The sequence below is a fragment of the Maylandia zebra genome, linkage group LG5 (genome assembly GCF_041146795.1).
Source record: "Maylandia zebra isolate NMK-2024a linkage group LG5, Mzebra_GT3a, whole genome shotgun sequence".
Classification (NCBI taxonomy): Eukaryota; Metazoa; Chordata; class Actinopteri; order Cichliformes; family Cichlidae; genus Maylandia; species Maylandia zebra.
Window position 1 is genome coordinate 30,273,042 of NC_135171.1, and position 24,226 is coordinate 30,297,267.

The 24,226-nt window shown below is 37.8% G+C and overlaps 1 protein-coding gene across 11 annotated transcripts in view; it reads right to left on the reverse strand.

The window, feature by feature from the left end:
• Window positions 1-694: 694 nt before the first annotated feature.
• Window positions 695-24,226, reverse strand: part of ptprt (protein tyrosine phosphatase receptor type T) — a 328,497-nt gene continuing 304,965 nt past the window's right edge. For all 11 annotated transcript variants that reach the window (XM_014413047.3, XM_014413046.3, XM_023155006.2 and 8 more), the window contains 9 exons: window positions 21,303-21,457; window positions 17,330-17,465; window positions 14,776-14,925; window positions 14,454-14,627; window positions 14,230-14,361; window positions 13,714-13,839; window positions 11,492-11,655; window positions 5,170-5,305; window positions 695-3,714 (listed from right to left, as the gene is read on the reverse strand). In XM_014413047.3, coding sequence (XP_014268533.1) covers window positions 3,661-3,714; window positions 5,170-5,305; window positions 11,492-11,655; window positions 13,714-13,839; window positions 14,230-14,361; window positions 14,454-14,627; window positions 14,776-14,925; window positions 17,330-17,465; window positions 21,303-21,457 — 1,227 coding nt within the window. In that variant the 3' untranslated portion in view covers window positions 695-3,660. The remainder of the gene's footprint in view (window positions 3,715-5,169; window positions 5,306-11,491; window positions 11,656-13,713; window positions 13,840-14,229; window positions 14,362-14,453; window positions 14,628-14,775; window positions 14,926-17,329; window positions 17,466-21,302; window positions 21,458-24,226) is intronic.

Here is a 24,226-nt window from a genome sequence, read left to right on the forward strand (position 1 = left end):
GCATATTTATGAGCTCCTTGGGAATCAACTAGCTAAATAAAGGATGAGGCTGTTGGCTTGGAGCTCCGTTCATCACTGAATCTGATTGATTAGAAAGAGGGGGGGGGAACAGCCAGTAAAGACCTGTGGTTTTTCTTACTTTTCCATCAGCCTCAGTTCTGGGGTCACAGTGAGAGCTTGTGGCATGTATGAGATGAAACAGTGGAGACCTCAAGGTCAGATCCTTTATAGATGTTATAGGGTGACTTTTACATTTACTCATATATTTTATTTCCTGTTTTTCGCTCTTTTTCTGTTTTGTCAATCACTCATAGGCATAGGCAGGTTTTTGTTTTTATGCCAAACAGAGATTTAAACAAATTTCTAACCTCAAAGTCTGCTTTTGATTATGCACAAGGTTTTATGCATCTAGTCCCTGTTTGTGGATATTGGCTGTGTTTTATAATTTATCAGAAATAAGCATCACAATATGGACTTTAAAGGTGGAAATTTAAAAATTGGTAGGTTTAATATCCTTAATTCTTTTGACAGTTAAAAACGGTTAGTTCCTACTTGCCAAATTGACTGATCACCTAGGAAGAGAGAGAAAATGATCTAGCGAAGTGAAGTCCCTCAAACATTAAGAATGTCTCTGAAAGCTTTAGCGTAATTATTTCATACATCAAAATTAGAGGCTGTGAAGACAGAGACGACATCACATTCAACATTTTGGTCCCTTTATTTCATGTTAACCACATTTCAAACAACTAAACAACCAATGGTAATGGCATCACCAGATCTAAACAGCACTTTGCTAGACAAATAATCATCAGAATAATAATTATACAAAAGAAATGTACAAATTCAAGACAAAAATAATCTAAAAGAACGTTAAAAAATATATAATACATATGAAGGGCCATGATTCAAGTCAATAAAATAAAGCATCAGTGAACAAAAGGATCAAGATATCCAGCATTCACATTGTCTTCAATACAGCACTCTCACTATTTTGATAGGTCCATTAACGAGCCTGACTGGACTCCAGCGAAAAATAAGAATAAAAATAAATCAACGCAAGCACAGATTGAATAGTTTGCTACAACATTTAACTACAAGTATGTCAGCTCTTGCCATAAGCACTGAAATGTTTCCTAACAAAAGAAAAGTTCATCAGAAGCTGAACTTTATATGAAATCATTCTAAAAAATCTAATGCATCTAAAAATGTTCGTACTTTCTCGCATGGGAAAAAAGTAAATCAGGTAATTGGTGACAATTATGTATTTTTAATGCATTGGGATTTAAGATAATTCACTTCAGTAGTCTGATTTTTTGAGTGTTTGAAAATTAAGCCATCAGTCTGGTCCTTTTTATTAGAATGACAGTGTTTTAGAGAGAGGTAAAACAGATCTGAAAATAGTATCACCTTTAGATTCAACACATGTCAGAGGCTGTTCATATAAATACAGGTGGTGTATCTATAACATGAGATTCTGGTTTAGTCTTTTGGGATAAGGGGAAAATGGGATAGCATAGAAGAGTCTGACCAGATGAGTAGGAGATAATGAGAAGCTGAGGTCAATGCCATGCATAATTCTCATTATTTCCCACACTCCCACACGTTCTTTAAGGTGCAGAGGCATCTAAACTATTAGCCATGTTAACTGCCTTTCAACCTGGGGTCAAACACTAACTGAAATCATTTCCTGTTAGTGATTTTCTCAAATGTATTTTTAATATCTGTATATTTCAGCGGGCTTGACGTAAAGCATTCGTTAATTATAAAAGAAATGTAAATGTGGCCTGTCTCTTTGTTTTGTGATGTTCTTTTTAAATCATAGGTTATAGGGGAAACATGGGCCCAATCCCTTAGCTTGGATATTTATTATAGGTAGAATTATACATAGAATTACTGAACTCTTTACCAGTCTGCTCTAAGTATCAAGGATTCTTAAATCCTTTCTTAATCTCAGCAGGTTTAACTCATTTCTTATCATTTGAATGATTATTTTTTAGACCCAAATAGTGGCCCAATATCAATGACTACTCACAACACTGTAGACCAGGTTAAAATCAAGTCATCAACACTAAAGTAGATTAATTCGTCTGTAAGCTACACTCAGTTATTGAACAATTTCACATTTAAGCAAATTGCTATAAAATGACCAAACACTGATTTCAGTTTTGAATTTACCCCAGGCTGTTCAATGTCAGGAATTCCAAGTCTAAATGTTCCAAAATGGACAAACATGCAAAAGTGCAAGTTATAGTTTATGTAGTTTTTAGAGGGGGGACATTTTTGACTTCTTTATGGGGAATTTGGGGACTCATTTTCAATAAATTATAGTAGTGCTGTTATCATATTAGAGACAAAGTATTATCTGGTTGTTTCATATTCTGTACCAAAAGTGTCACAATAAATAAATAATAAAAAAGTCAAATTTTATAAAAGTTATTCTGAATGCGGCGGCATTAGCTAAATGTGCAATATGCGAACAATATGTCGGCTTTTTTGACATTTCTGTGGAGACGGTCTGTGATATGGCAACACAGTGACATTAACTTTTTAGAGTTATAGTGTTTTGAAATCACATTAATTTGTAACGTACCAGTTGCTGATGTTTTCCTGTTTGTTTGTTTGTTTGATTGTGGTTGTCTTATCCTATTTACAGCAAGGGTGGATGCACACAATAAGATTTTAATTTTGTCTTTTTTAAGCCTTCCAAAAGCATTTATGAAACCACCACTGTCCCAGTGAAAAAAAGCTAGAACAGAGACATGACTTGGCCTTAAATCTAAGGCAGGTTTCTTTTTTTCCTTTTTTTCTACTGTTATTTTTTTTCACAGTGTCCCTGACTCCACTTATTGTAGGTTATATATATTTTTTTGTTCTTGTGTTTTTCTGACATTTGAACTCCGTGAAAATAAAACTATAAAAAAGATACAACCATGCTAACATATTTTCTTTTCAGGCCAATTACAGAATTACGAGTATAATTCAAACGAACTTTTAACTTGGCAAAAGGGAATCAGCATGTAATTTGAAGAAAAAAAAAGAGTTAACTAAGCTGAGTGAGTCATGGTCAAAAAAAACGTACATTTCCGTTCCCTTTGAGAGTTACCAAAAAAAATCTTCCAGTGGGCATCCAGCCTTCAGAGGGAGACAACATTCAAGGCGTAGAATATATCTAAAAAGGAAATACTGTACAATAGTCACATCACAGCCCAGCAGAGAGGACAGAGAAATAGAGGAGTAAAAGTGGTGCGTCTTTTAAACATTTGTCTTTTGTTTACCATATTTTTTTTTTCTTTGTACAAGCATATAAAGTCCCCAGTCTTGCTGAAGCAAACAGACATTAAAATCACCAGTGTGCATGTTTGTTGCCTTTTCCCTCTTCTGTACAGGTTTGTTGTGTGTGTTGTTGCAGGCACGCATATAGATAAAGACTTCCTCAAATATGCAAGCATGCCCTCTCTTCACACACAGCCACGTGCATATGCACTCAAATACAAGCACACACACGTGCGTGCACACACCCACACACACAGGCACGCTCAGTCAGTCGGATTCAGGTCAACACAAAGCAGTATTGCCCTCTGTGTTTCCCAGTGTTGCGTTGAGAATGGCAGGCATCGACAAATGGCCGATTGGGAATAGAGATGTTTAGCCCACACCCAATCAGAAGGAGTTGAGCGCTTCCAGAGCCACTTCATAGCAGAATTTATACTGTTCCTGTGTAGAAATAAAACAACGAGCAAAGCTAAGTCAGAAAATTCTTGAAATTTGGCTTTGTTTCCCTCAAACTCTCAATATAAATGTATAGCTGCACTCCCAGCTTGGCTTTAAACTTCAAACATGTATAATAAAACCAAACTCTACGCTCATAACTATTTACTAAATATTGACTTATTTATAAATAAAAAAAAAAGTACTGGAGCACTGTAATCAAAACCAAAAAATGAAATTTCGTGACATATAATTCACAACATAATATGCAACCGACGATGACGAGTATAGAACACAGTAACACAATTTCCATATATTTACCAATGAAAATGAGTCATAATTCATGAACTGAGAATCATAACATTATCAGCATAGCAGATAATATTGGCCTCAGCCAGACAGCAAAGGATTGGATTGGCTGGCCTGCAGTATGTGGGTGAACTAATCCAATGCCACATCTTTATGAACAATTCTGTCATCATTCTCTAGCTGTGATGACGTGCGATGTCCAGATGGTTTCATGGTTTGGGATGTTTGGCAAAGAATTAAGAACAATGAAACACTTTTAATCTTTGACTGACAAGAAACAAAGAGTCAAATAAATCCATACTTATTTGAATTCTTTACATTATTTGTTGTTAATTTCACTGAATGGTAAAACACTTTGTGCGAAGCTGTTCTGCTTACTACCAAGATTAAGTAGCTGCTGATAACAAACTAAAAACATTTGAACATTTCCGGTACTATTTACATAAATGCTATTCTTAAACAGTAATCCAAGGGAATCGATGGGGTAATTGGGCAATAAAAAAGAAAGAAATCATAAAAACATTGCAAATTTCATAGCTGTAAATAAGACTTCTGTACAACTTTTTTCTTCCTGCTCAAGTTGTCCGACTGGTTCATTCTTCTCATACATTAAATATGTTTTGGGTAATCACATGATTGGAGGAGCTAGATCATATGGGTGCCATAGGCAACTCTCTGACATATCTCTGAATATTATGCCACTCCAGAACACCATGACACCATGAGGTATCACCTCAAAGACATCTCAGTTTTACCTTTTTCTCCTTTAGGAATTTAAAGCCAGTTTTTAAAAAGTTTAGGGTCACCAGCACTTTTTACCCACATCTTTGCTTTATGGTGACAAAAAAAACAAATAAAACCCCAAAAAACATAGCCAATCACAATTAAATCTTCACTTATACCACTAAAGGACTAAAGCTTTGGCAAATACTGAACATTGCCTGTTATAATCCATTTACCTTGCATCTGTGAGCAGGTGTGCTTTAGTTCATGGGTGTGAGTAACAAATTGAGAAATTCTTTACAAAGGAGATGAGAAAAGCACTGAAACAGCTGTGACCTGTCTGTATGTGAATACAAATTTTTGGTAGTGTGGGAATACTTGCATGTTTGCTACCACAGAGACAAAAACGTATGTATTGTGATTTCTTACCATAGTCTCCACCATGTTGGTCTTGTTGTTCCTCAGGGTTTTAACAGTGTGGAAAACATCTACAATATTCTGCTGCTGGATCATCTCATTGATGCTGCAGATGGCACAGAAAGTTCCAGAACGTCCACCACCAGTTCTGTAAAGGAGGAGGAACAAAGGAGTAGAACCAAGAAATGAAGAGAGAAAGGGAGACAGAGGCTCTTCAGTATTAAACATCATCACCATTTTGGAAACATAGCTGGAGGTCAAGAAAATCATAGTGAGGTCAAAAAGAAAGCAGGATGGAATGAGATGAAGGAAAGATACAGGTGTAGAGAGAATATTAGAAAAGTTTTGTGGGGTATTCTCCTAACTGCTTATCCAGGACAGTCATTGGATAATGTCCTGAAATTGTATGGACCCTAAACACTAGTTGGAAATTTAATAAAGCTTATAAAACAGGCTATAGAGGTTAAAGTTTGCTTGTTGTGACGTATTTAACGAATGGTTTCTGTTTAGTAACCTGTAACATTTTAAGGGGATATAAGGAAAAATTATTAGGTTTGGTGATATATGTTGTTATATTCCTTCTTGTAGCCTGTATAGATGACAGAATGTGGAAAAAAGCAGATTTACAAAGCTAAACAATGTTTAATTAGCTCTCAGAAAAACAAGTCACTGTAGAGAGTAAATAGGATCCTGAAAGCCAAGTTGGAGATATTAGATGTTTCTTTAGCATTAAAAGTGACAAGTATGACAATGTGAGTTGAGAAAAAAGGCTTTAAGGGACAGAGAGTGACAGCAAGTGACAGAGCGAGAATTCAGTACAAAGAAACCTGCCACTGTATGCAGAAAGAGGCCACTAATGGATTTTAGAAATTTGAATAAATGTGTTTGACTTAAATCAAAATAATAATAAAAGCCTTTATGAACATTTTATATAGATGACAAAGGGCCATCTGTATAAAGTGATCCAGCAACACAAACATATTTATGTATATATATATATATATATATATATATATATATATATATATATATATATATATATATATATTGTGTGTTTACTGGCTATATGCCCCAATCAGCAGTCAGTGCTCTGCCAGTGAAAAGTCAGACCACCCACCATGAAAACAGCTCCAGACTTTCCCATCTCACTTGGTTCCAGCTGAATTCCTTCAGTATTGAGACTGAATAAAACATTTAGGTACTGCGAGGTGGAGTGACAGCCATCAGAAAAATCATCCACTGCCTACCTATTCTGCATTAGGAATGCCAAGGCGGCTACAGCTTGCAGTCTACTCGGAATACCTTTGTTAGTGATAGTGACTGAATTTTTTATAGAAAGTCTATAATCTAAGCTTTTTAGAAGCACTTCAGAAGGTTAAAAATAAATATGGAAAGTTTTTGTTGCTGTCTCAGAACCACTTATACAATAATATCAGACTGCAAGCTTGCAATTCTTCCTTTTCATACATACACCCATTAGTTTGAATTTCATTAGTTATTAGTCAACTAAAAAGCAAAAGTATTGCTCATGCACTTCTTGATTTCATGTTAGATTAAAATTTCAGACAGTTGCTTCAGTGTCAGAAACTAATTTCTAGGGTAATGGTGAAAAAATGAAAGCAAATACATTTTACATTAGTCCTGTCAAATACATCTTAGGGCTAAAATACATGAACATTATGAAGTACTGAACAACAACCAGAAAATGAAACTTTTCAGACTTGTCAGGACTCAAGTAGCAGTAACAGTCAAGGAAAGTGAGTAACCTTTACATCTTCATAGAAACATACCAGATTTGAAAAGTGGTTCATCTCTGACGTCAAACAAAATTAAAAAGCCACTTCAACTGCAGTCACCTTATATTGTGTTAGCTAGACTACAGGAGCCTTGTGTGAATATGGCTGATTTAAAAAGAATATTTGCTGTAATTTGTTTCTAGACTAATGCTAGTGTTCAGATCAGTAAATGGATAAAACACTATTTTGGCTCATCACTCTTGGTTAATATAACACTGCACTAAATTTGATATGATAGATGAGAAGAGGGGTGTCATAATAATAATAATAATAATAATAATAATAATAATAATAGTATTGACTATAACTGTGATGGTCCAACTCCCTAAGGTGATAAGCCATCATCAGTGATGGCTAACTACAACTCTAACCCTAGGCAATTAGAAAATTTTACTTTTGTTTTAATTAAATTGCCCAAAGTCTGGCCAATCAGGGGGCAAGGAAAATACTCATTTTGACTAACAAACACCAACAAGCATTAATTTTTCCCATAGATGTTTTAATTTTTAATTTTTCCAAACTACAAGTTTAAAATTGTAGCGTCACTCTTTGGCAACAGGCAAACTACATCTTCATAAAGTTTAAAACAAACTGAATTGATGAACATATTAGGAAGAAAGTGACCTACAGTGGGGCAAAAAAGTATTTAGTCAGCCACCGATTGTGCAAGTTCCCCCACCTAAAATGATGACAGAGGTCAGTAATTTGCACCAGAGGTACACTTCAACTGTGAGAGACAGAATGTGAAAAAAAAATCCATGAATTCACATGGTAGGATTTGTAAAGAATTTATTCGTAAATTAGGGTGGAAAATAAGTATTTGGTCACCTCAAACAAGGAAAATCTCTGGCTCTCACAGACCTGTAACGTCTTCTGTAAGAAGCTTTTCTGTCCCCCACTCGTTACCTGTATGAATGGCACCTGTTTGAACTCATCATCTGTATAAAAGACACCTGTCCACAGCCTCAAACAGTCAGACTCCAAACTCCGCCATGGCCAAGACCAAAGAGCTTTCGAAGGACACCAGGAAAAGTATTGTAGACCTGCACCAGACTGGGAAGAGTGAATCTACAATAGGCAAGCAGCTTGGTGTGAAAAAATCAACTGTGGGAGCAATCATCAGAAAATGGAAGACATACAAGACCACTGATAATCTCCCTCGATCTGGGGCGCCACGCAAGATCTCATCCCGTGGGGTCAAAATGATCATGAGAACGGTGAGCAAAGATCCCAGAACCACACGGGGGGACCTGGTGAATGACCTGCAGAGAGCTGGGACCAAAGTAACAAAGGTCACCATCAGTAACACACTACAACGGCAGGGAATCAAATCCCGCAGTGCCAGACGTGTTCCGCTGCTGAAGCCAGTGCATGTCCAGGCCCGTCTGAAGTTTGCCAGAGAGCACATGGATGATACAGCAGAGGATTGGGAGAATGTCATGTGGTCAGATGAAACCAAAGTAGAACTTTTTGGTATAAACTCAACTCGTCGTGTTTGGAGGAAGAAGAATACTGAGTTGCATCCCAAGAACACCATACCTACTGTGAAGCATGGGGGTGGAAACATCATGCTATGGGGCTGTTTTTCTGCCAAGGGGACAGGACGACTGATCCGTGTTAAGGACAGAATGAATGGGGCCATGTATCGTGAGATTTTGAGCCAAAACCTCCTTCCATCAGTGAGAACTTTGAAGATGAAACGAGGCTGGGTCTTCCAACATGACAATGATCCAAAACACACCGCCCGGGCAACAAAGGAGTGGCTCCGTAAGAAGCATTTGAAAGTCCTGGAGTGGCCTAGCCAGTCTCCAGACCTCAACCCCATAGAAAATCTGTGGCGGGAGTTGAAAGTCCGTGTTGCTCGGCGACAGCCCCAAAACATCACTGCTCTCGAGAAGATCTGCATGGAGGAATGGGCCAAAATACCAGCTACTGTGTGTGCAAACCTGGTAAAGACCTATAGTAAACGTTTGACCTCTGTTATTGCCAACAAAGGTTATGTTACAAAGTATTGAGTTGTATTTTTGTTATTGACCAAATACTTATTTTCCACCCTGATTTACGAATAAATTCTTTACAAATCCTACCATGTGGATTCATGGATTTTTTTTTCACATTCTGTCTCTCACAGTTGAAGTGTACCTCTGGTGCAAATTACTGACCTCTGTCATCATTTTAAGTGGGGGAACTTGCACAATCGGTGGCTGACTAAATACTTTTTTGCCCCACTGTAGCTGTGCATCCAGTTTCTCTGAAGAGATGGGTTACTATAGTGGGTGGGTTAGCACTTCTTTTAAAGGTATTTATAAATGGTTGATATTTGCTTGTTCGCCTTTGTGTATGGTATGTGATTTGAGCTTTGAAAAAATCATTTTAATATATTGGAGTCCAAATTGTTTAGATGCCATCCCCTGTTTATTGGTTACTTTTAGCGTTTACTTCATCCACAGTTTCAGGTGAAATATTTAAAGCGGCCAAAACCAAAATCCAAAACATTACAACTAAATCTACTGCAAAAAGGATCTGACAGTCAGTGGTTGGTGGTTAAGTGGTTTGTATGAGATAAATTCCTATGTGATTTAAATGAATTGTGGCATACTTGAAATCACATTAGTCTAGATATGAACTGCTGCATGCTGAATATGAGTAATTTGTTAGAAAGAGGCACCTTATCTTTATTACTTCGCTTTATCTAAAATATATATCTATATAACTCGAGATAAATACAGCAAACGCAGATTGCTGAATTAAGTGTGCTACTCCTCACTATTTTCTAAAAGCTCCTCCCAGTGTGACTTGTTGAAAGTAAGACATGTGCTCAGTATTAAAGACGCATCAAATTCCAACCTTCAGGACAAGTGAAGAGCAGAAAAATAATCAATTTTCACCATCTACTGATGGAACCATCATGTTTCTACTTATCGCTAGTATTACTGAGTCTGTGAAATCAATAGCTGGGGTTGATTAGCCAGTGTAGCTGTCTTCAGCCAGAAGCAGAGACAGCTTACATCTCTGTCGCTCACATTTACTGGATTTGAGCATAACTAAAGAATTTAGTCCCCAAATGGTCTTCCTATCTTAATTTATCTGCTAGTGTTTTAATTTCACAGAAATTAAACGTGTTGCAGATTTAAATAGAATGTGTTTTAAAATACCAGTTTGAGCATTTAATTTATAGTGATTGACAGAGTTTACTCAAATTAATATCATATCTATATCTATAGGTGACAGGGTTATTTGAAATGAAGGTCAAAGCATGTGATTACTAACATATATGACACCAGTTATTAAACTTTTATTCTCCATATAAGGGCTAATAGCTGAATTGCACATTGTTCTGTAGCAGTGTAGACTGTTACAAGCTTCAGCCTTAAACCATTTAGGCTTTCAGGCAGAAAAAGGATGACAGTCATAGCCATGTACTGAGAGCTTTACAAAATATTTGACAATGACAGATTATTTTACAACGGACATTTATTTTTAAATGTTCAAAAATAACTTACAATCTGTAAATTTAGTTCAGAACTAGGATATGAAAATTATTCTTTTTTACGTCTGCCTCTTTTTATGTTACGTGAAGAAAGAAAAGGCTAATAAGCAAAAAACTGTTAAAAAAACAAAAACAAAAAACCCCACATCAATACCTCATTGGTCCAATGAGCTGTTACACAGAGAGCTGATTGGATGAGCACCACAGATAGGCAGTGTCTGTGTACACACGTTACTGTTAGCAGTTCTCTCTTCTATAGATTTTACAGCTTCTGTTTCCTTCCCTCATTATCAGCTTCATTTGCTCTGCTCAAATAGGGTGAATTCGTATCGAGCTGAGCTATGTTTTTATACTTCTATACCAACACACATTCATCTATGTAGTATAATAAACATTGTGTAGTGTTGTTTAAAATATATTTGGTACAAACAGAAGTAGTAGTAGCACCGTACCAAACACTGAATAAACCTGGACATCCGAATGTAGCATGCACAAGCAGACGTGTGGGTGATCCATAATGCATCAGCACAGCCAAACATAACAATAGAGATGAATGATGACCTCTTTAAAACTTGACACATTCCAGGCTTTTTAAGCCATGAGCCTCATTTATATTTAACGAAGATAATTCATAACAAGTCTCACAGCATTTATGAACCGACATTTCAGACGTTTTGACATCAATAGTGAATATATATGGCTTTCAAGCACAAGGTTAATGCTGAGTCTGAGGCATGTGTATATTTGACAGATAAGTGGAACAACATAAAGCATGAAATGGTACTCAACATGTACAAAAACTACAAAAAGTGTGTTTTTGTGTGTGAATATCTGTCTTAAAAGTGTGTATGTGTTCTTTTATAGAAGTGCACAGCTTACTTTATAATCATCTTCCCTCTCTGTCTGTCACAAACATACACTCTAAGGGAAGATTTGTCTTGCCATTTATGTTGATCTGTTATCTCACTGAGCAGTGACTGTTCCAGTCTACTATTTCATCACGTTTTCTATTATTTGTGTCTGCATGTGTCTGTGTGACTATACTTACAGGCAGTGTACCACAGTCCTCCCGTCTCCTCCGTCATATTGTTCCTGCCACTTAGCCAATCTCCTGACCAACTGCAGGATGGAGCGCTTGGAGAGAGGTGTGTCCCTGTAGGCTGGCCAGCCAATAAACTGGAAGTGCTGCACCAGGCGGTAACCATCTTGTGGCTAAGAAGAGAAACGTGAAGATTAGGGTTTTGATCACTGCTGACATAGCTGTTATCACAACAATCAACATCATGCTGTAATTCCATGGAACCATTTCAATTTCATGCACAGCGATATTGCTAAAGCTACCGTTTTTCAGAATTAAGACCAAAGTTGGCCAATGAAACCCATTGGCTCACTTTAGAAAATATATCTGCATCTAACAGGTCTGTTTGTGCTTAAATGATATGGAAAGTTGGATGAAAAGCTGGTCAACTATAACAAATACAGAGTTGGTTTTTCAGTTGTGGTCTTATTTGGTAATATTATCCATCCATTCATTTTCTTAGCCACTTTTTTGGTTACAGACTATGAGGAGGCTAGAGCCTATCCCACTGGGCAAAGGGCAAAAAGCAGCATACCCTGCACAGGTTGCTAGTCATAATACCAATACAGAGAGATGGACACAAAACGAGTCGTTGGATCCAAACCCAGGACCTTATTCCAGTGAGACACTGCCATTCATGCCACCCAAGTAAGTATTTTGTTAAACTGATACATAAAACACATTTTGTATATAATCAGGCTTTTGTGCTCCAATTAGTTCCTGGTTTTGAACAAATGTCTTTTCAAAAGAAATAGGCTTGGATTCAACAAAGACCTTAGCTTGTTATGTTTAATTCAATTTCATGGCAGACATGGCACATTTTCAGTCGTCTAGCCCAAGGCAAGTGGCATGCACCAAGTAAAATACCAAAATCCACCATCACTGTCAGACTGATTTACTGATGTTTGTCACAAATGCATATGCACATTGACATTTACACACAAACCAAACAAATTCAGCAGTATCATTTTTTATACCACTTTTCCTTCCTTGTCTTTTCAGTACACCTGCCATGTACTTTCTCCCCTTCCATCTCTCCTTTACTCTACGTCCATCTTTCTCTAAATTACCCAGTCTCTTATACCAATTAACACTAATCTAAAATATTTTCTGTACCCTGCATTTATGTGTCTTCATTCTACTTGTCTGTTCCCCCTATTTCTTTGTATTGTCATGTATTTCTTGCGAACATTTTCTCCCTTCCACTTTTTCACTGTTCTCTGCTCATTTGATGGCTAAGTGATTGGCGATAGAGACTCGGCTAGGCTGGAGCTGCACTCGCAGTGTGGGATGTGCTGTTATGGCAATGATATGAGCCATTTCACACTAGACCGCTGATGTGTTTGAGAGAAAGAGAGAGAGAATATAGATAGCAGGGTAGCGGGGAGTTCTCCAAGTGCTATACATAGGAACATGCAGATGATAAGGCACCACTAGAGTTGAGCGGTCATGGATGAGTTAGAAAATGAGATGAAAAGAGGGTAACAAGAAGAGGCAGGAAGATAGGAAGGAAAAGAAAAGGAGAAATAGAAGTGAAAGGGGAACAGAGGTGCATAGAGGTTGGAGAAGACAAGAAAAGGAAGAGGAGGATAAAAAGGTAGAGTTAAAAAGAAAACAACTGTCATTATTCTACCACATTCAACATCACTATCATTTTTTCTATGTAGTCACCAAACCAGGACTCAGGTAGCCTTGCTGCATATCCTTTTGCCAACTGCCTACTGCGTAGTAAAGGTCGCATGCAATGAAAAAATGTCTTTGCTGTATTGTTATGGTGTGTTCCACGGTATACTGTTTCACTATCTATTGCTTTTACTTGAACTTTAAACACATTTTGTATTCCTAGTAAGTGTCAGGAAAGTAGTGCTTCATTTGTCAAATAATAGAGTCCCTTGAAATCCACAACACATATTTTATTAAGAAGAGGCCTTAAAACACAAAGGCGCTCCATGACTTTGAATTAAGCAATGCGCCACAAAATCTAGCCATGAACTCGTAATTTGAAAACTGTCAAGGAGGAGAAGAGAAGACAAAAAAAGAGAAATTATCAAAGTGTGTTCCAGGACACCGACTAAAGACAAACTGAAGCTGTTTAGATGTTCTACATGCAAAACATCTAATCTCATAAATTTTTTTATAACTTAACTATAAAATAAAAGAAGTACTGTATTAAATATGTAAACGTTTAGTACCCTAGCCATGTTGCAGATCCTGAAGATTCGGTTGATGATATCCTCGTCGATGTCTGCAGATATGAACTCCACTTGAATAGGGCCGTAGCAACATGAATTTTTTTCTGGCCAGTACTGCATACATAACTTTAGAAAACAAACACAAAGGTTGGAAGAAAAAGACAAAATGCAGAAAATAAGAATGGGTTGGAGAAAATGAAGTCCACCAGTTAGAACAAGTACATTCACATGACATTTCTTTCCAGTAAGTGGGACAGGTTTTACTTCTTGGCCAGATCCATGAGCTAAGAATCCTTGCTGTAGCCCATGTTACAAATCAGTTACAAATGGCAATAAATAGAAATAAATGGGAGAGACAAGTGATAGAGTAAATAAAAAAAATCAACTCTGATACATTCATCAGGCTATCTGATAGTACAGTCAGTTTCAGGTGCTGATGTCTAGTGTATTTTTGTTAGTTAGACAAAAATAAGTACAGAACATGTTTGTAGATTTTTTTTGTGTGTGTACCTGTACCTGTGCTGCATCCATTTCATTGAGCATTACAATGGAGGAGCAGTTGTAGTCAAACACCAACCTCCAGAAGTCACCCATGGTGTTGGGCAAAGGATGCTGAGTAACTATGAAGGCCGCTGGCTGTTTGTGGCTCTAGAATGGTGAAACGAATAACAATCAAAAAGCACAATACAAAGTATGATAAGCTTACACATACATAATCAGACATTTAAACAAAAACTTACATCCATTAATGCAGCATTAATGTAATTGGAGCTCTCTCCATCCACAGAAATCAGAAAAGGAAGGCATCGGTCTGCTGGTAGAACATCCATACTGCGGTTCTTGTCGTGGTTTCTGGGTAGCAAACCCACACTGCAGTCCTCTGGACGAACTCTAGGGGTCACTATGTTTAGAGTCTGACGGGCAGAAAAGCAATGATTTGAACCTTCAATCTAACTTGAACCCACACATTCACATTATCAGCTAGGGTGTTGTTCAAATGCACGTGTGGCGAGTGTTCCCAAAAATGACAAAAGACAAACGGGTGTGAATGTGCGTGCTCACCTGGAACTCATCTTTGATCTGGCTGGAGTTGGTCTGTGGGTCCAACCTGCTGATGTTGTAGTAAATGGCTCTGAACTCACACACTGGTATGGCTGTGTTTCCACACAGACATGCTTCCAAGATGGCATCGTGAACAAACACATACTGCTCCTGCACCAAAGCAAAATGAGTTCTGGAGTCAAAATTTCTTTCACTGAAATACAAAACTGGCTTATGCAAGCAAACAGCACTGAACCTGCCTGTAGCCCTTGGACTGGACCACAGTGCCTCACAGTAGCTGTAAGCAATGACAGCTCTGGAATAGATGATGCAGTCGGGCAAAGCTGCATTAAGTCTTTTCAAGCTGACAACAAACTCAAACATTCCAATGTGAACACAACTTTTGTTTGCTTTGTGTATGAATATTATTTGCATGCTTGTGCTTTTGTGGGAGCCTGAAAGTGATTTAAAAGGGCACAGTGCTTTGCTAGTGGTGCCTCTGTGGTCTGGCTCAAGTATGTTCTTTGTCTTCCAAATCACTAGCTTGCGCTAAATGCATCAGCTACCATGAGCTACAGCAGCCACCGTGCATGCTAATTTACCTCTATCTCTCTTTCTGTCCCCCTATCGGTGCATTTTTATCTGGGGTTGGCTCCGTTTTTATTTCTCTGTTGCTCGTTTCCTCTCACACTTGTGTTTGTCTGCTGCCTCTCGCTTTTTCAATTTGCTTCTCGCTTTATCTCTCGGTCTCTCTCTGTTGAATGTTAATTGTTGCCCTTGGAGCAGAGAAGAGGCTTTAAAAGCATCACTGAAATGACCTCTCCTGGCCATTACCTATGCCAGTGACATGCACAGACACATTTGCGCGCAAAAACACATGTATACACACATGCACGTCACATACTCACTGAAACATTTACGCACACTCTTCTTTCCCCTGTGCCTTTTAAAAGATTAATTGCTTTGTGTTGTGTGGAGCAGGATTATAATAGCATCAAGCAGCTTCAACACTGACACAAATTGCTCCCACACATATTCAAAAGACAGGGCAGGATGCATTTAACTTGGTATCAAGAGGCATAAAAACACACGTGAATGTGCACAGACAGACACACATACACAAAACTAGCTTTTATACCACTGCTGTCATTTGAAAACACTCAACGTGATGCCCTAGGTAACTTTTCTGAACCTGGCACTTCTAAAACCCATTCAAAAGTCAATTTCATACTTTGAGCTTGAGCTGTCAGTCTGAAAATGAGGCTGTTTTTCTTTATTCCTGGAAAAGTTGACTTTTTGGATATGCAAGGTTTTCATCAGTAACACAAATGGAATGCAGAGGCGGAACGGATTAGGTCGGCTTAAGGTAGCTTTAGAAAAGAAATGAACGCTGCTGTTCCAAAATGGAATACCCAACATTTGAAAATGCAGACTCTTTAAAACGTTTGATAGTACTAAATTAGAACAAATTACGACACCATGTAAAGGATAGTAACCCAAGTACCCAGCTAGCAAAGACAGAACGTTTTAGGAAACATCATCCGTATTTTGGGAATACTGAACAGTGCTGATTTATGCTTGGCCACTTCAAATCTTAACTTGTTGTATAGTTGTGACTACCCTAGTACCAGACAATATACCAAATCTCTCCCGTGTCATCTGTTATAGAAATAATAAATTAATACAATCCATTTGACTGGGGTGTCACATCTCATCTCTGATATTCCTTACCAGCTATTGCATACACATATTGACACAAAACTCTCCTAAAATTGTCTATGTCTGAATTTGTGTTTGTTTGGGTGCATACCATATCTGTGTGAGTTTTTGTACTAGTTTTCATCTGATATTCAGGGAATGTTTAATGTTTAATGTTCAATATATAATAATCTAACTGCATTAAATCATAGATGACTGCTAGAAGTCCTGGGATACTCCATACTGTCTTACTTTTTGCGATGCTACATCTCAAACTTACAACTGCAGTCAAAATGACGTATGGTACTGAAAGGGAATAAACGTTAATGTTGTTTTTTCTTCAGTGCAATGTATCTAGATGCTTTGTTAATGTATCCAGTATGTGCTCATCAAAATTTGATGGAAAGCCTCTGTAGAACTCAAGTCAGTAATAATTACAATAGGTGCTGGTGATTTATTTTAACATGAACCAAAAATCTCCACACTTTATTTGAAAAATTAAAAATCCATAATGCATAACTTTTCATGATTGTCTAAGCCAGCAGCCTGCCGTACCTGAACACCCACTTGTTTTGACCAACTAGACTCAACATCATCTGTGTTTAGATATTATTTTGCCTATGCCCCAAAAGGTTGATTCTGTTCATGTGGACGTAGCATCTTCAATGTTTCGTCACTCATCCAAGTGACTTCTTCAGTCTCAGCTGACTGCAGGTTTCCCCAATCTTATAAACAGTACATTTGCACAATAACTGAAACCAGCGCACTGAATGAACAATGGGCTGTGAGGTCAGTTGCTTGATCATTAATATGCAAATTGTCATGGTCATTAATATTTTGCCTATGATTTATATCTATTTTCCATAATTACACTTACCTCTGTCTGAACCATGTTGACTCGTTGTGACCTTAGTTCTCGGATGCAGTTGAAAATGTCCACCACGCCTTCATTCTCCGCCATGTCTAACATGATGTCCACTGCAATGAAACAGCCTGTTCTCCCTGCACCGGCACTGGAGACAATCATAAACAAACATGATACTCTCAATCTAACAAAATTGTAATAATGAACAACTTAATTGTTTTATTCTTAACCTTTATTTATACAGATAGTCCCACTGAGACACAATGTCTCATTTACAACAGAGACCTGTTCATATCCTTCAGTAAGACCAATCACTTTTAACCCTTCAACACTGACATTTTGGGTAATGCAACTAACATACAGACTTATTTCTAATAATTTGTAGTGTTTTTCTTTTTCTTTTGTTTTTTTTAAACGATGCAGTCAGATCTCTGGGCAGCCATATTGCATAGGTATTTGTAGGAGCTTCCCTTTCACGGCACAAAAATTGGTGATGGGCTGTTACACACAGATTTATGCAGTGGAAAAGATGAATCCCGCACTCTGTCTGAGCTGTCTGGAGTCATCCAGAGAACGGCTTCCCAGTTTTACTGAGCACTCCCTGAGTGAGGTCAGAATCTGACTGAAGATTTTGCCCTTGTATCAGAGAATATCATTTTGTCTTCCTGCTTCTCTCCCTGGTCTGAATATCTCTTTTGTTTTGGCAGCGAAATGTATGCTAAAACGTAAGGTGTTAAAGTTATAAAGTGTTTCTGTGCTGTACGTTTGTGAAGTTAGCAGTCTCCCATCCCAGGCATCTCATTAGTCTTGATAGGTTGCTTTGATCATTTTTTTTTTTTAAAGAAATGAGTCCATCTGTGTTTATAAATTGCTGCACTGATATTAATTCACCTGCACAACTTTCCGCTCCGCGTCAAAGTTCTTTTTTTAATTTTATTGTAGCATTATGCTAATTTTCTTTTCTCTGTAAATGTGTCCCTAAGAACACTGACAAACTGGGGGGGGGGGGGGGGGAGTATCTTGTAGTTTAGTAAATACAACTGTTATCAAGTCAATTATAAAGACAAATAAAAAAAATATGGCATGGTGGATTCATTTCTTTGCTAGATACAGTGACTTCACAGAGTCTAAGCTAAGCCACACCTGGGGTCTGTTCCAGCAGGTATAACACACTCAGAACCTCACCTTAAATTCTGAGTTCTCTCACCTCAAGATGGAAATTAGCATCAGCCAGGTAAAAAAAGCATATTTATATGTAGTAGTACAGGATGATATTAGTATGAGAAAGATCCATTTTCTTCCACTAATCCAATAGTGGAATAGGCTGGAGCCTATGCCTATATTAATTGTATATAATTGCCAGTAATTGTAATAAATTGATGTTTTAAACTCTTTTCAGAAGAAAAGTAAAATAAATAGTAAAATAAATAAAAAATACTCTAAGTTGTTTCCAATGAATGAATACTCTGGGCTATTGTGTTCTTATCAGATCAGTAAATGCTCACTTAAATGGCTGATAAAATTAAAATTAGGTATCCTATATCTTATTACTATGTTTTAGAAATACACTGTGAAACCTCTGAGTTTTGTAACTCAGAAAAACCTATTAACTTTGCAATCTCAGCAATGTTAATGGAGTTTAGTATGAAGGCAGAGTCTTTCTCTATTGCTCTCTTTTACTTTCTAACTGACAAGCATAAGTATGTGGAGACTTTAGTAGCCCATGTCAGGTGTTGAGGCGACACATTCTGAACACCAATGCCTGGAGGGAAGATATGGACAGACAAGCAAACCAACAGATGGATGGACTGAAAGAGCGAGGGGAAGAGGGATGGAAAGGGAATGGTTGGACGAGTTTAGCGACTGGGAGTGATAGAAGTGGCCGTCACGGGGGAGATATCAAGGGAGGAAAGGAGGCACGGATGGAGGGATGTAGCGGAAACTGAGAGAATGAGGTGTAGAGGGAGGGGAAAAACCCATCTTTCAATTTACAATTCCGCTGACAGTTTTCAGAGACAGCTAAAAGAGAGAGAGCGAGAGAGCGTGCAAGAGAAGAAACAGTAAAGAAAGAAAGAGAGAGAGAGAGAGAGAGAGAGAGAGAGAGAGAGATAAGATGTGAGGGACGGAAAGATAGAAAGTTGAAGAGAGAAGAGGAGGGGGCGCCTCGGCAGATTACCTGTCAACCTCTGTGATTAATGTTGAGACCAGAATACTGCTGGGCCTCTATGTGTGTGTGCTTGTGCGTGTTTGAAAGCCTCATGACACAGGCCAATAGCATCAGAGTGCCCCCGGAAATTGGAAGTGACTGCCATAACTTCCTGCCTGTCTGTCCACATACTTTTACTGGCTGTCTTTTATGTGTCTGCTCGCCTCATTTGTCCATCCAGTTTTTTTTTTCATTCTCTGTTTGTGTGTCCAATTTTGTTCTTTGAGTGTGTGTCTCTTTTGACTTTTCCATTATTAATAATCCCAAGTGTTTTTTTAGTTGTAACACACATCTTTCCCAAACCTTAGACACGCTGATTTATAGTATTTGCTAAAAAGATGGCAACTTGAGTATATACAGATAAAGCAATATTCATGCATCATTTTACTGTCTAATGGCTAATTTGGCAAGGGACTGCCAAGCAACCAGGTTTGCTGTTTGTTAGTGGGAAGCTCCAAAGACTTATCCAAATGGTTAGTTTTAGTTAACTGAACAAAAGCATCTTTCATTCCAGCAAAAAAAAAAAAATACAATTTCTGGTTAAATTGTACCCATTCATCTCTGAATCACAATGGTGACTGTATAGGACTTTCTGTGTGGAGTCTGCATCTTCTGAGTTTCCTCCTGGTACTCCAGCTTGTTCCCACAGTCCAAAGACATGCATGTTTATGTTAACTGGTCATCCTAAATTGGGCAGCTATGTGTGATAGCTAAAGTGCAAAGAATAAATCACTGTATGGATGCATGATTAAATGTGACTTGTAGTCTAAAGCACTCTGTGAGGTCTGCGAGATTAGAAAAAGTGCTATATAGTATGATGGTCCTTTGATTCCATTAAGCACTAACCATGGCAAGGTTAGTCATTTTATTCCCTTTGTGGGAATAAAACTCTAAAGCTATGTGTTGTATCAAGGTGGGCCATGAAATGAATAATTAAATTTCAATGCTTGAGACAAGATGAGGAATCTACTCAAAACCTTTTTTTCATAGCTTGTCAGAATGCTGACCTTTTAATGCCTGTGCCAGCTGAGCACCTGGCTCCAGAAGTGAACTGTTACATCCCATAAAGAACAGAACATTGAGGTTAAATATAGTATCACCATGGGGATCCTAATACTATCACTTTTTCCCCCTCCTACTCTTCATGGCGGTGTATGGGTGAAAGAAGATAGGAGATGAAATTCTTTTTTAACCTAAAACTTTTTATTCACTTTCTAAAAGTTAGCACTATTGATCTAAGCTACCGAAAAGAAAGGGTGACATGTTTGAGAGATTACAACAGTAATCATACCTTGCCCTATTGTCTTAATTGACAAGGAAAAGGGGAACCCATAAAAAAGTTTTTTTTTAAAAAGTACTGGAAGAAAAGCCTGTGGAAAGAACTGCTTCTTAGATTTAGGTTGAGATAAAGTCTTATATTTTGGGGCTTCTGACGAACTATCCAAACTGATTGTTTAGTCAGAAGCCTTTTAAAATGACTCATAAGACCACAAAAATAAAACATGGATATTTTCAGATCTGCCAAATCACAATTAGGCCAATGCTGTAAAACAATCCAAGGTTTATAAAGATGATTTTGTAACAGAAATACCAGTAGTCATTTGATCATTACTGTTTACCCAGAGCCTTCCCCTGTGATAAGCAAGAAATGTGAGCTATGCATCTGAATGGCTGTTTGTTTGTCCTTGTCTTGCCCGTGCAGCCACTGACCAGCAGCGCCAGGGAATTAAGTTTATCTTCAGTACAAAACCTCTGTGTCCTCTATGTAAGTACACTTACCTGCAGTGTACCACTATGGGTCCGGCATCTGGAGGGTTGAGGAACTTGACCTGTCGTATGAAGCCAAGCAGTCCTGTGGCGTAACACGGAACGCCGTGGTCGGGCCAGCTGGTGAAATGAAACTGACGGAGTTCACGGATCTCATGATGGCCCTTCTGAAAAACATGCACAGAGGGAGATGTTATGCTAAGTAGCATATTTCATAATGGCAGTTTCACGAAAAGAGTCTGTCTCTTCATGAAAAGTGTTGGCCATTTTGCCTCTTGATGATGATAAATGGCTGAATCTTACAAACTGTTTCATTGCTCTTTTGGGGAAGACTGACAAGAAGACATATCATGGTTCAGGACCCTAATTTACAGCAGGGATTTCAGGAATATGGGGGCCTTGATGCCTCTTCAGATGAAAAATAAATCAATCTCATCGTGGATGTCAAGATGGCACTTTGGGCCACTTCGGGGAATGAGAGGCAGGAAGACTTATTGTGGCTCATTTGCCTAATTTACAGGGGAGATTTGAGGAAACTGAAGGCCATCTCGCTCTACAAAAAGATTAATTGATTTCACAAATCTCATGATGGCCCTTTTGGGAAAGACTTGCAGGAAGAAATGCCACGGTTCAGTTCAGCTGCCCAATTTACAAGGAGATTTTGAATATCTAGCAATTATCCGACTGCTTGTTATTGTATGAAGTGCTCAGCGATAACAGAAAACATTTAAATATGGAATGTGTTTTAATTAAACAACATTTGTTTCTGAGAAAAGTTTTGCTGCATGACAGACCAAATAAGTTTCAAATGTATAAACAAGATACCGTTGCTTATAAAAAGGATTAAGATAAAACATAATTTGGAAAATCCACTTCTTAGATATAAAGAGAAACAATCTGCTATATAAAAGTGTAGATTACAAAATAACAAAATGACAAAACATGTGTGTGACAGGATCCTGACATTTTCATGATGTGCTTTCCAGAAACACATAAGCTACAGAATATCTCCTCATCTTACAATTGGAGTATTAGGATGCTAACAATGACATATGATACTTAATAGATAGCAGTGAAGTCTCACATAACATTGCTTCCTTGAAACATGGACATACAGTCTCAGGACTGTGGTGTGCAGTAGGTTCATGCTTATCAGATAAAGAAACAGAATTACTTTAAGTCTGGATTCCCAGACAGGCTGCATTTGAGGGCTGGAAGTCAAAAAAATCTGTTATGACTCTATATATCGTCTCCAATATTGAGTTATGAAAGAAAACTGCGTATTAAGCAAAAAGTAAGGCCACATCCACAGAAGCCAATCCTATCCGAACAATTCGGAATAGCATTATACATTTTTCTCTTTTCCACCCATTTCTTTTGAAATGTTATCATCTGATGACAAAGAACACATTGGAATCCTACAGTCAGGGGTTATTGGAAATGAAACCTTTGTGTCATTGTTACAGAGCCAACACGGCAATTCTTTCATCAATATGAATTCGAGTGAAAAGTTTTTTTGTTTTTTGTTTTTTAATTTAGGAATATGATTCCAAGGAATCACACACCTTATACTAAAGCTTCAGGACTCCTCTGAAGGCATAATGTATTCTGACAGTGTATAACTTTGAAAGTGTATGCCACCTGCACGAGGCAATCAGAAGGCTAAGAGGGATCTTGCCTCAAGTTTCCTATTTTGAGGTCTGACCTGCATATCCTGGTGGTTCAACTGAATCTCTCCTCACTGGATATAGAAATGTATTTTTTAAATCCTTTCTTCAGCTTCCATCAGTTCAGTTTTTTTTCTATAATACTGCACTCTTCTGCTCTAATAATTCAAACCGATCGATTCTATTATATTATTCTAAACTAAACGGGGTTCAGTCACGTCCTCCCCAGTTCAGTTACTCTCTAAGAATAGAGTTGAAATGAAACTGCGTCTTCCATTCTGGCTCTGTAATATACAAGGTTGTATTGAATTATTTGTTGTGACAGACTATCTGATAATAACCCAAGAAGCACGGGTAACATAGGAAGTGGGGTTGGTGTTCAGAACCTGAGACTGAGTGGGAAAGAGCAGAGGTTAAGGAAGAGAGTAGGAAGTGGTGGGCTGAGGAAGGAGTGGGGAAAAATATGATGAAAAAAGGAGGAAGGAAAAGATCAAGGAGAGAAACATGGACACGCGACGTATGTGACAGAGACGTGAAGTGAGAAAGAAGGAAAAAAACTGAAGACCGCAAGGCGATTTGATAACTGGACTTTCCATTGATTTGCACTCCTGTGATGTTAAAATTACTTCTCTAAATCAATAGACAACAGTCCAACAGAGCTAGAGACACAGAGACGGGTAAAAGAAAACAAAAATAAAACACTGGTATTGAAATGTTGGAAATTGGTGATGAGGAACTCAGAACACTTTAAAAGCTCTCCCTATTCCTCTAACCCTCACTTGCAATAGATACATAAAAAATAAATGTTTTAATGGGTTGAAATTATCCCTCATTTTCAAATGCGTTTTAAATCCAGTCTCAGTTTCACTGGTACTCACGTTACTTGTCTTAGCAAGTTTATACTTTGCAAATCCTCTGCTCTGTAAGAAACACATATATAAATCTGTGTGACAACATTTTAGAAAGGTTTATTTGACATCAACAATCCTTACATATCTTTTATTGTTAGAATTTGTTTTGGTGTCTGGAACAGCCTAGAATCACCGTAAGGGGGAGTTCATCCTGACACTGGAATTTGTTGTCCACAACAATCCCTTATGCTGTCATGTCCTCCTTATAATCACTTAAATAGGAGTCCAGCACTTCAAACCCTCCATAGAAAATAAAAAAGAGACTGTATGTTTAGCCTCAAAAGTTGAGGTTAAATGTCATGGCGACATACCAGTACTGTGGAAATGTCTTGATTCAGCCATCATTTCTTTATATTTT